The 13,493-nt window shown below is 40.5% G+C and overlaps 1 protein-coding gene across 2 annotated transcripts in view; it reads right to left on the bottom strand.

The window, feature by feature from the left end:
• The window catches only part of SLC2A13 (solute carrier family 2 member 13), a 153,658-nt gene that overhangs the window by 114,082 nt on the left and 26,083 nt on the right, over nt 1–13,493 (bottom strand). For both annotated transcript variants that reach the window (XM_068995095.1, XM_068995088.1), the window contains exons 2-3: nt 10,234–10,393; nt 5,543–5,751 (exon numbers count right to left, since the gene is read on the bottom strand). In XM_068995095.1, the coding sequence (XP_068851196.1) occupies nt 5,543–5,751; nt 10,234–10,393 (369 nt within the window). The remainder of the gene's footprint in view (nt 1–5,542; nt 5,752–10,233; nt 10,394–13,493) is intronic.

Genomic DNA, 13,493 nt, shown 5'->3' with positions numbered 1-13,493 from the left:
GCTTGGCTATTACAAAAAAGCGCACTGAAATAATGAAAACACAGGAAAATGTGTAATCTAGAAGCAGAGCCCACCACATACCATTCTGGTACAGATGCAGAATGCAAGGTGAAACAATATTACATTGTAATGATCAATTTTAGAAATGTCTCACTGAATTTCACAGAAGCAGTGTGGTTCCATGCACCACCGAGGCCCAGTAGTTACATGGCAAAATTAGTACGTGTAACACGTGCAAAGAAGACATCTTCACGATCAGTCTGACACACATACATGGATAACAACAGATAACAAAAGGCAAAGGTCCACATGCATAACAGATAAGGTCAAGAATCTCAACCCTAATTCACAAATTAGAGAAATGTGGGATAAACAGAGCTGGGGGAGATTACACTGCTCTCCTAATTACCATTCATAGTTACACGTCCTTCATCTACACAAAAATAAATGTCTAGTCTTAATGCAAATGACATTCATTTCATCAAGATGCTAAGTTAGTCCCAAACACATCACTTCTGATTTTGTGTGAAATACCATCCATGCATCCTGGCACGTCCTGAGTATAGCTACACAGAAGAGTGTGAGGAAAAGGCATGCAGTTTGCAGACACTTTTCACCCAGAAAGACTGTACAAAATGATGCTTTTCTCCAATCTGCATTGAACATTGTAGTACCGTCAGGCATAAGGAAAATTAACAATCTGTTTTAAATGTCTCCATTGGATGCTATAATGATTTTTTTCCAGTCAGAAGTGAGTACTATATTGGCAGCCAGTAAAACTTTTACAAAAGGTGTGCTAGACAGCTTTATTTTTACGCACAAACTACCACATTAAATTCACTCCCAAGTGCTCGCTCCACAACTAACATCACAAATCCCACACTTTAATTTGCTTAGGAGCACAGGATTCTTCATCTATACCCATGGCCTGACAAATTTTGTGGCCTTCTACGATGGGGTTACAGCAGTGGTGGATAAGGGAAGGGCAACAGATATCAACCACCTAGGCTTGTATAAACCATTTGACATTGTCCTGCATGACATCCTTGTTCCAAAACTGGAGAGACATGGATTTGATGGATGGACCACTCAGTGGATCAAAAATTGGCTGGATGGTCACATTCAAAGACTTGCAGTCTCAACATCCAAGTGGAGAGAAGTAACGAGTGACAATCCTCAGGGGTCAGTATGGTGACACCTTTGTGAGCAACATGGACAGTGGGATCAAGTGCACCCTCAGCAAGTTTGCTGATCAAGCTGTGTGGTGCAGTTGACACACTGGAGGGAAGGAATATCATCCAGAGGGATCCTGACAAGCTTGAGAGGTGAGTGTGTGAGAACCTCATGAAGTTCAACAAGGCCAAGTGCAAGGTGCTACAGCAGGGTCATGGCAATCTCAAGCACAAATACAGGATGAAGAATGGATCAAAAGCAGCCCTGAAGAGGACTTGAGGGTGCTGGTGGACAAAAAGCTGGACATAAACCACCAGTGTGTGCTGGCAGCCCAGAAAGCCAACCACATCTTGGGCTGCATCAGAGATGCGACCAGCAGGTCATGGGAGGTGATTCTCCTGATCTGCTCTGCTCTCACGAGACCCCCACCTGGAGTACCGCATCCAGCTCTGGGGCCCCCAGCACAAGACAGATGTGGACCTGGAATGAATCCAGAGAAGGGCCAATAAGTTGATCATGCAGCTGGTGCACCTCTCCTGCAAACACAGAATGAGAGAGTTGGGGCTGTTCAGCCTGGAGAAGGCTCCAGAGAGCTCTAAGAGCAGCCTTCCAGTATGCAGAGGGGGCTTACAAGAAGGCTGGAGAGGGACTTTTTACAACAGCATGTAGGGACAGGACAGGGGGAATGGCCCTAAAATGAAGGAGTGTAAGTTTAGATTAGATATTAAGAGGAAATTCTTTACTGTGAGGGTGGTGAGGCACCGGATCAGGCTGCCCAGAGAGGTTTTGGATTCCCTATCCCTGAAGGTGTTCAAGACTAGGCTAGATAAGGCTCTGAGTAACCTGGTGTAGAAGGTGGTTTCCTGCCCTTGGCAGGGGGATTGTAATTAGATGATCTTTAAGGTCCTTTACAGCCCTAACCATTCCATGATTCTGTGATTAAGCCCCTGTGCCAGGACTTACCTGCATTGCTATGACTTGATTGCCTATTTTTAACTAAGGTGCAGTACAGAACCTCTGCCTTAACTGTACTAAAAACTACAATTCAGCAGCAGTGTGAGTCAGACTTGTTTTGCTAGGAAGAGTTGTGCCAGAATGCTCTCCCAGCAATGTCTTTGATCCTTCTCTTAACTGCAAACCCGTTCTGACCGCTCTCTCCCTTTTCTCTCCATAAGGCTTCAGAACCTAAAGCTAAGCTCTAGGCAATCTGTGAGATCCACAGCATATTTGAAAGGGAAGGCCACTCTACGCCTGTAAATTACTCTTTGCACAACTCTTGGGGAACACTTTCTAAAATCTTCCTCATTCCAATTTTCCTATCAACAGCTTGATTTTGTGCTACAGCATCTGAGAGCGGGATGATGTCAACAGATGATGATTAGCTGGACTTCACCAAGATTTGACTTGTCTTGCAATGTTACTGCAGAATACAATGCCCTCCCCTCCACTTCTCAAACTGCATGGTTACAGCACCAGAAGTCACACTGCAAGTACAGAACACAGCATGCAAAAGCAGTATCCATGACTGCCAGAAAAATGTCATTTGCATAACCAGTCATGAGGAAAGTATTTGTCAAAAAGGTACATTATTTTCCTGATGCCAATCTCAAAATGCTAAAATATAAGGTGCTAAGCAGTATCAGCAGCACTAATTTGATTGAATATATTGGAAAGGATACAGAAATGTGAATCATTCACTTAATAGGTATCCCATAACTGTACAGAAGACTTCTGAAGCAGACGTTTCTTGCTGAAGGCATTTTTTGCCATTTTGAAGACAGAAGCTACTTGATGACCATGTGAAAAATGCAATTAAGTTCTCTAGTTTTAGGACACACATTAAAACCAAACTTTAAAGTAGCTTAAACAATACAGATGAAGTTTCCCTATGATTCATTCTTCTGTTATGAGAACAGCTGATGAAACAGTTACAAAAGGCATTACAGTTTTTTAGTATGGGACTGGAGAATATGTTATGGCTACATTGTGTTACTCCCTTGCAGAGGAGGAGTCAAACACAGCCTTAGTTTCACTTAGAAAGTGATGCCCTAAGGAACTGGCAAAGATGCTCGGGTACCAGTCAATGAAAAACAGCATCTGTCCTTTTTCAATAAATAAAAAGACAAGAAAGGAAAAGGCAGTTCTACCTAAAAGTAAGCCAGATGATTTTCAATCTGCAAAGTCATCTTTCCTTGAATGTCATGTACACATACTGTCAGTTTAGGTTTACTAAAGTTTTTTGTGAAACTGGAATGAGGTTCAAAATGTCTGATAGGAATTACAGTCATTTGTCATTGCTATTTACTAGCATTTTAAAACACTGTCTACCACAAATAGGAGAAATTAATAAAAGAAGTTTTACAGCAGTATATATAAAAAACCCCAAACAAACAAAAAAACCCCACAACTAATATACCCATTGCAAAAAAATAAAAATGGAAAGCCTTTGCAGAAGCACACACTTAAGTTGTCAATACCTGAAAACCTGCCAATGAAACCATGGACAGAAAGTTGCTTTTGCACTACACAAGCAAAATCCAATACTGGGGATCCAGACAACTCCACAAAAAATGAAACCAATTACAATTTAACACCACCTGTAAATATTGCCTGTAAGTCATCGAAAGGTAACAAAAGCAACCTATGTCTTGATGCTGACACACAACATACCTCTTTATAACAATGAAGATCTTGAGTTAAATGAGATGAAGTACAATTATAATCAAAGCCAAAAGTGACCATAGCTGTCTAATGCCTGTCTGCTAAGCATTTATAACAAATGGGACAGCACATACTTGTAACTACCCTCATTTTTTTTAATGCCCTTGGGTGACAACTCTGAATCTGTAGATTACCTGAGAGGAAAACACTGATTCTCTGTAACCAAGATTTCTCCTAGGAATGTGCTTGATTTAACTAAACTCCAAGAACACAGTAAGCTTTTGGGGAAGTGTGTGTGGGAAACAAAAAGACCTGCATATCCCTGACAGCAATTGTAAGTTACAAATGTATAGAGGACTGATTTAACAATGGAGTAGTCCTACTGCACCTACACCACCACATGTGATTCACAACTGTGAAAAAGCATCATGACAAAAGATTTAAGAGTGACAAGCAAGGTCATACCTTATGGTCCAGTGATGGAAAACAAGGGACTGAGTAGGCCTGTTCCTTTTATTTCTACAAAGCGTTAAACTTTAATACTAGACATTAAGTGGTTTTCCACAGAACTGAATAGCCCAATCCCTAATTATATAATGAAGAACCTCAGTACAGGACTCTTAAGCCCAAGCTGTTCTATGAATATCCACTTCATCTTTTTAACAAATTAGCTTCAATGAACTTCATTTTCCAGCCCCAAAGAACTGGGAAAAAAAGTATCCAAAGCCTCAAAAACATAACGTGAGGAAAAATCCCCAGCCCTGCTTCACACTAGTGATGAATATTTAGAAAATCCTTCAACTATATGTCAAATAACTTTTTCTAGACACATAATTATTTATTGTAAGGTTCAAAGGCAAACTCAGTGAGGCAGTGAGAATAGATATTATAAGATGCTGCATCTCAAATGTAACACAAATGTAAAGTAACATCCACTTTTCTTTCCACCAGCTCTGAGAAGTTACAGTACTTTCCTATCAATGATAACTCTTACTTAAGAGCCTTACTTGACATTCCCAGGTTTACACTTCCAGCAGAAAGCAAAGAAAAAATATTCAGAGTACAGAAAGTCAATCAAAAGGTAATCTTATTTTATAAGTATATACATGAACACAAAGTTTTGAGCAAATATGGCATAAAGATTCAAAAGAGTGAAAGAAGGATTTGATTTAGGTGCCTTATTCTCTTGAGGGCAGATCAAAAGGACTTTCAGAAGCTGCTTTTACAGAAAAAGAATCTCTGTATGACAGGCCTAGTTTTGTACATCTTTCCAAAGGCTTCTTGTCTAGAATGCAGTTTGCTGGGAAGGGGCCTCTGGATAATTGAGGCACGTACAATGCCTTCAGACCTCTCTGGTGTCAGTTTGGCCTTTTCCACTGATGAAAGAAACCAAACTTTATTATTTCCACTCTTGGAGATGTGCATTCTTAAACAGATCAATTTTCTGAAATCAATTCTCACATAAGCGTAGGTGGTATAAACTTAGAATCCTACACAACTTTACTTTTCCCTCACTAAAGAAATCAGAACCTAATTTAAAAGTGCAGAATCATAGAAATATCTTCATTTTTAAAGCTACCAGTACATGAAATATTTCAAAGAGCAAAACAGACAAGAAAAAGCAAAACATCAAGTTCCCACAGGCTTCAACATTTCTTCTGATTTTTATCTCCTCATTGACAGAGTGGCCAACTAGTACTCAGCATACCTGCTCCAACTTCTTTTTCTTCTTCTTCAATGTTGTTTTTGATACTGTCATACTCCTCATCAATCGCCTGGTTGCCACGCATTTGAGACAGAATTCTCCGTGCTCTCTGAGTCTGGCCTTTCTGAATAAGCCAGCGGGGACTTTCGGGAAGAAACAGGAACCCAAGAAACTGTATAACTGCTGGTACAGCCGACAGGCCCAGCATGTACCTGGAAATAAATAAGCAAATAGATAAATACCTAATATTTGCCTACAAAACCACACTATGAGAAGATTCACTTACACCTACTCAAACTCTATTTACAAATGAAATCTTCCACTCCTCGTATTCTTTCTCACTGTAAGTTAAGGGGGCAAGAATCATATTTTGCAGGTATTTTAGAAAACATGACCCTTTCCTTCATTTTCAGGAAATCTCAAGGACATGTTGACTATTCTGCCACCACTGACTCTACTGCCCCTGGTCCTGATGACACTAAGACTAAATAAAAATCCTGAAATATTCTACTAGTTTGGAAACTGATAAGCCCTTCAGTGACAATAATCAACAGAAAGAGAAAGCAAATGCACAGAGAAAACTGGGTACTGTTGATGTCAAAAATGAGATTGAAATCCTGCTAATTGTTTCACTGACATATTAAAAACAAACAAACAAAAAAATAGCCAGAGAAAAATGCATAATTTAGTCAGTAGTACATATACACAGACACATGTGCCAGTTTTACTTTTGAAGATTTCTGACTGTAAGCAGAAACACTGCAAAAAGTTCATTTCACCAGCACAGCAATTTACACCAGATCATTTAGAGAGTCTGCTTTTAAATCTTCAGCCAGATGCAGTGTTAGGTTTTAAATCAAAAGTATTTTGATGCCCAAGGGTAACTATTTACAGCATTACAGCCAGTTCTCTACTCAACAGAGAATTACCACTGGTAAACACACATTTATGCTTCCAAAGATCAGCACTGACACCTGTGGCAACACCCAGAAAGGGCTATTTGCTCCATCCAAAGTGGGGGAAAAGGCTGTGGAAGACAAGCACACAACCAATTTTCATGGGTGGCTCTGGTCTATACATATCACATTTTTATATTTCTTCAATAAAACAATAAAAGGATAAAAAGAATTGCAGAGCAATGTATAATTTTCTTCTGCTTTTTAAATCTGACCTTTTCCCATTTACACTTCACCAAGATTCTTTTCCCTTTCATTAAAGACTTTAAACAGTGCTGGTGCCACCTGTACATTATTGCTGTTACCATGGGTTTCACATCAGTGGGTATAATCATTAAAACACCTCCAGAAACCAGTACCTCTGAATACTGAAGTAGCCTGTACTCATAAACAGATTCACACAGTGACATCAGTCAGGAGATTAAGGAGATTTGCTAATCTCTCCTCTCTCCATACCCCAGGATGCATGCTTTCACAGGTGATTCTGCAGTTTCTCACCCGGATCTTTTTATAAAGCATGCATGAGATTGCTAATTGAGTAGGAAGGAGAGAACAACCATTACTGAAAACCTTATGTTAGGGCAATGAATCAAATGTATTTGCCAACTCCAAATGCATTTTGAGTAAAAATGGAAAACTACTTTCTTAGAGGCAGTGGTGGATTTAACAAAGGAAAACATGGGCAGTACAACAGGCAGAAAACTAGAGAATGGTAAAAAGAATACCCAAAAGGCAATGCAAAGAGGATGGCCATCCCAGGACAATGTGCATGCACACCAGTTTTCCCACCCCCAAGCTAAGCCCTCAGGTTCTTAATGCCAGCCAAAATTTCCAAAGGTGATACAAGCAAATCTTGCTCTAGAAAGAGCTCGATGAGCAGCTCTCTTTTTTTTTTTTTTTGGTAACACCTTAAAAATATATAGCTCATCATTAGTTAAAAAAGAAAAGAATATGAAAGAAAAAAATTCAAACCACAAAGTTTGTGGAAGGCTTATTAGTTGAGTCATTTCTGGTCAACATATCTAATAGTGTTCACTAATTCACTAATGTTCTCATTTATTAACAGCCTCATTTCTTCCTACACTTTTCCTTCTCCATAAACATTTTGGTAGCTGTATACAAAATACATAGACCATTGAAGCTCACCAAATTGTAGATTTGATATCTTCATTGGAGTGGTATTTAGAAAGCCTTTCCTATTTCAAATGAAGAGTAAAACAAACTCACAGACATTAAAAATAACTGTTGTATCCTGTCAAAGTGCACACAAAAGTATGTTTTAATGCATCTGAGTAAGCAGATTTAGTCCTTCAGACTCCTATTACTTAAATTTCTGCTCCTCCAAAGCCCTTCAGTCACTTAAATGCAGCAGAGCCTCCAGAACTAAGCAGTCGGGTGCCTGCAATCATCTTAGGAGGCAAAATCAATCAAGGCTCCAGAAAGCTTGATCCAGCCTGTTAAAGCTAACAGCTGGACTCTATTGGATTGTTTATCACAGGCAAGGTAAGAAAGAAATGTATAGACAGTGCTCCCTCACTAAAGTTAGTTTCCAATCTACAAAATTCTGGTCCAAGATGAGTAAAAGGAGCAGGACAGAAAGAAAATGTTTAATTGAGAGAGACCATCCACTGCAAGTTCTAGAGTTGTACTTTTCAGAGCAAGCCATTTTGATATAATCAATTTAGAGTAAAAGCAGGCAATTTTAGACATTTCATGCAGCGAGCCAGCTTTCAGAAATCTAATACAGTTCTTTCCTATACAGATTACGAGACTTTGTGTTTGAAGCCAGATGTCTAGCAGACCTGAAAAAATCCAGCATGAAATTTAATAAGTCTGCTGTAACATTTCTCCTTCTCTGACATACTGCTGCAATACTATTAAGATGGCATTAGCAGGGTTTATAAAACTAACCTGACATAAGGGTCACATTAAATATTTGTTTTCTTTGGTTTATTTTTAATTTAATATCCAGCATTTCCAAGAACAAGCAGAGCCAAGAAAAATTAAAGTTCCTTATTGTTTGTTGCAGCACTCCAGTGCTTAGCCACTTAGTCAGTAAGAGATACAATAACTGCTGTACTGTTCCTTCTTATATGTAATGACTCAGGAGTAAACATTTGTGATTTCTCTCCACGCATTTGCTGGTGACTCCTTCCAGGTGACAGACCATCTGTACTCCTTCCTGCTCAGCCTTAGGTTGCAATAAACTAGCTGAGGACAGTACACCATCCCCAATTAACAGCTCCAGGATTGCAGCTGAGAATACTTGGATACCTCATTACTGAGGTGACAATCTGTTTCTTCACAGAAAGTTTTGACTTCACTTCGCTCCAACTCAATCCAGCAGAGCAGTAGTTGGTACATACATGAAACTCAGCATTACTGCCTTAGCAAAAGCCACCCAGCACATGCCAGCAGGCTGCAGAAACAATTGCTCTTCATTACTCAACACACCATGCTGCACTTGGAAGACTGAGACTACGAATGTAAGAGAAAGCTGCAAACCAGGAATAACAACCAATCACTAAGATGGTCATACAACTGGAGCACGTGACATAAAAGAAGAGGCTGAGAAAACTGGGTTTGTGCTGCCCAAACAATAGATTTTTATTATTCTATAACAAACTTTTAACTATAAATTTATGTTGCAATATCCTTCAGTTCTGATAGACTACCACTGCTCAGACTAAGAATATTCAAAATTCACCTTGTTATAAACATATATTGTAATATTGGCTTCTCTCAAGTATTAAAGTAGATATTATATAATGTTAGAAATACTTTTTGCTGTGTGGATGTAGTTTTCTCTCTTTTTAGCAAGAATGTTAGCAAGTGTGAGCAATAAGATATCCTCCAAGCGAACAGAGGATGAGGCCCAAGGAGCTGCTAATCAACACTTTGTCCAGGGAACAAAAGGGCCCAAAGGCTACTCTGCCCAGAGAACAGGCGGCCAGGAGAGCCCAGAGCCACTAACACTGCTCTGCCCGGGGGGCAAAGAGGCCCAAAGCTGCAATCAGCCCTGACTGCCTGGAGAATTAAGAGATCCACCCGACTATCAACTCTCACCTAGCGAGCCCAACCCCAAGAATCAAAAGAAATAAAACCGCAAAGCAGAAGAATACGCATGCTCTAAAAAGGCGGAACCAAGGAGTGGCCATGCAGAACAGCTCCAGGAAAAGTTTTAATATGAACAAAGAATACAGGAAAAATGGTATAAAAAGGACTCACCTCTAGCATCAGGTGTGCCCTTGGCAGAGCGCCAAGGCACCCGGCCATTACCTCTTTGCTTTATTTTATGTGTCTCTTATTGTCTTTATATTAAACCCTTTAAATTCTCACAGGGGAGTGAACCTCGTTTTTCACAACCTCTATTTTGCACGTACAGTGTATTACTTACTGGAAATTTGCCTTTTGAAAAATCAGCATGTGATTATTCTAAATGCAAAAGGCAAGCTACCTCCATAAACATCATGACAATCATTCAAGCTTGTGATGCATATTTATTGCTCTTCCATGTTGAAGTTTAGTTAAGTCAAAAAACCTGTGCATACTGTGAATATTAAGCTTAAGTGAAAGCAGTATGGATCTATTTTGGCAAGATTTAATTAGTGAAGTTCCATTTTAGTATACAGTTTTACCACTTTCTCTGTAAATTCTGTTTTACCAACACGAATTATAATAGCTGTCAACCAAATCACGACTACACCAGCTTGCTTTTAGCAAGGAAGGCTCACAAACCTCCATCCATCCTTCGCGAGGTAGCTGAAGATTCCATCGACAACACTCGCGAAAAACTGCCCTCCAGTGATGAAGAGGCTGTTAATGGTGACTAATCTGCCTCGTAAGTGCGGTGGAGCCACTTCTGCGATGTACACTGGCACAGTCATAGATGCTACACCTACAAGAATAAATTCAGTTACAGTTATAAAATCAAAAGAGATACTACACCACTTTTTCATCACAAAATACTATTTTGTGCTGGGTTTGGCTGAGACAGTTAATTTTCTTCATAGTAGCTAGTATAGGGCCATGTTTTAGATTTGTGCTGGAAACAGTGTTAATGATTCAGGGATGTTTTCTTTGTTCCTTACACAAAGTCATGGCCTGTTCTGCCTCTCACCCCACCCCACCAGCAAGCAGGCTGGGGCTACACAAGTTGTGAGGACACAGCCAGACAGCTGATCCCAACTGATCCAAGGGATATTCCAGACTACATGGTATCATGGTCAGCATATAGAGCTGGGAGAAAAAAAGAGGAAAGGGGGGGCATTCAGAGTTGTGGAGTTTATCTTCCCCAGTAGCCGTAACACATGATGGAGCCCTGCTCTCCTGCAAATGGCTGAACCTGCCTGCCCGTGGGAAGTGGTGAATGAATTCCTTGTTTTGCTTTGCTTGTGTGTGTGGCTTTTGCTTTACGTACTAAACTGTCTTTATCCCAACCCAAGAGTTTTTTCACTTTTATTCTTCCAATTTCCTCCCCCATCCTACCAGCAGGGAGTGAGCAAGCGGCTGCGCGGGGCTGAGTTGCTGACCATGGCTGGGCATGACAAGCAGTGACCCGAACTGAGCTGGCTTTGGTGCCCTGTAACTCCACAGAAAACACCAACCACTCCTGCCCTGAGTGACCACCCTAACACATGGAGCCCAAAGTCATGGACTAAAGGAACTCAATGGACATTTATGGACACTTTACAGACATTTCACAGGGTGATCCATAGACTATGGGAATGATATCTGTGTATTATATCAAAGGATGGGAAGGAGGTTCATGGGTAAGAAGAATGCACTGCATCTAGATGGAATAAGGGGTGGAGAATGTGCTGGTTTCAGCTGGGGTAGAGTTAATATTCTTCACAGCAGCCAGTGTGGGCTGTATTTTGGATTTAAACTCAAGACTTAGTGTTTACAAATTTAACTCTATTCCAGTCAAAATCTGCACACATTTAAATGGAATAAGCTGGATAAATTTGATTTCTGAGTTCCAAAGGATGAAAACAAAGAAAATGCAACTAACAAACTCTAGAAGCACACCCAGAGCAAATGGTTGCTAGTGGCTGTATTGGAATTTCGAGGTTTGATGTAATGATACAAAGAATAACTTTCCTCAATTCACATTGCACGTATACTGAGATTAAATAAAAGGATAGATATAACTATAGTTTTGAAAGAGAGAAGCTATGATCCAAGTAAGCACACAAAAGTCAAAATAACTAACTGAAGACATCAGGTGTTCACAAAACTCTGTTTATAAAGACCTTTAGCATGGTTTCCACAGCCAAAAACAAAAACAAGGCCATGCATTATTATTATTGTGTAATTTCATTACTGTTATTGAACAAATTGTTTCTTGACTTAGTTTAAAAATATTCCATGTGCTATTTCAAGGACAGGTTGGCTGGGCCCTGAGCAACCTAATCTAGAGAGTGGCATCCCTGTCCAAGCAGGGGGATTTGAACTAGATGATCTTTAAGGTTCCTTCTAATCCAAGACATTCTATGATTCAATGCTAAAAACTCTATCACCATAAGGAAACAAGGACTGATGCTAAACCACAGCTGCTTTTTATTCTGTCTTAACACTGGTAGTATTTCCTACTAACTGTGAGATCAGTCATTTGTGCAAAACAGAAATGTCCACAAGGAACACATACAAATTGTAAAAACAGAGTTCCACAGTGTATAAAGAACACATCTAGGTGCAGCACATGCTTTGGTGACCCAAATCCCTATTTCCTTACAATAACCAATACTGACAAGTAAAAGTGATTTCTTTTGTAGTTATAACGGGAAGTACATTGGCAGCAGCCACCCAAAACCACATTGTGACTGAAGTCAGCTGAGATACAACTTGAGCACGGTGAGCACAGCCAAGCACCATCAGAGACACCACATCTTCCAGCCTGGGGCAGCTCCACCAGGTCCATACAGAGAGCCCCACACCAGCACAGGCCAGTGCCAAGGCCCAGGAAAAAATGGGGTCACCTAAAAGCATGCATGTGACTCCTGAAGCACAGCTACGGTCCCTGGCTTGTGTCACAGTAGAAGGGCTTCATCATGGGATGGCAGAGGCTTTGGCCAACGCCCCACTGCCTGGCTGACTTACCAAACTAAGAGCACAAAATCATCTTCAGCAATAAGGTTAGCCTGACAGGACCGCTGGGAGCCTCCAAAAGCTCAAGCAAGGAATACATGTTGTTTAATAATAAAATGCCATGAGAAGATCCTTTGTTGCAATAGGTAAACACTCACAGCAGCCTCTCAGCATGATAACCCAGTTCCCGACAGAGCCTCCCAGGACACGCCAGTGCCTCCTCCTCCTATTGATTGAGCAACCAGCACAGAATAAAAAACTCAAATAAAAATGTCAGGAAAAAAAAAAAGAGCATTAAAAATTTATTCAACCAATTTTCAATGCCAACCAGAATGCACCATGGAAAGAAGCATTCAAATAGTCCTTTGTATACTTGACAGAGAACTTTCAAACCCAGCCCACTATTAGGGGTATTTCTCTCCCATCTTTCACGTCAGTATTTGAAGTGATTGAGATTAAAGTGATAACAATTAAAGGGATGGAGACAGCACACATAAAAGAGGAAATCCTTTAGGGAAAAGTACAGGAATGTGTCTACTTGCTGCAAACAAAATCCACTGAGGACCCACGTGCAGCAGTGGCTGTCACCAGAGGAGAAGGGAAGGGCCCTACAGCCCTGGCCTAGTGAGGCTGGGCCTTACTGCACCCCCAGCCACCCCTCTGCCTTGGGCACGTCACTTCTAACACCCATGCTCATTCCCCCACTGCGGTGTGGCCATCTTCCCATAGGCTTCTTGGGGACTGTATGTTAAGATGTATCTGATAAAATCATGTAGTGAAGCTAATTTGAGAAGTAAAGATGGCAACATCCATATGTGGTTTTTACTGGAAAGCAGTTAGAAAGATGTGCACAACCAAAACCAATATATGCTGTGTAAAAAAAGCTACCTTGACCCCCTTTCAGCTCT

This window comes from Aphelocoma coerulescens, chromosome 1A, assembly GCF_041296385.1.
Source record: "Aphelocoma coerulescens isolate FSJ_1873_10779 chromosome 1A, UR_Acoe_1.0, whole genome shotgun sequence".
NCBI lineage: Eukaryota > Metazoa > Chordata > Aves > Passeriformes > Corvidae > Aphelocoma > Aphelocoma coerulescens.
This window is presented reverse-complemented; position numbering and strand designations above follow the sequence as displayed.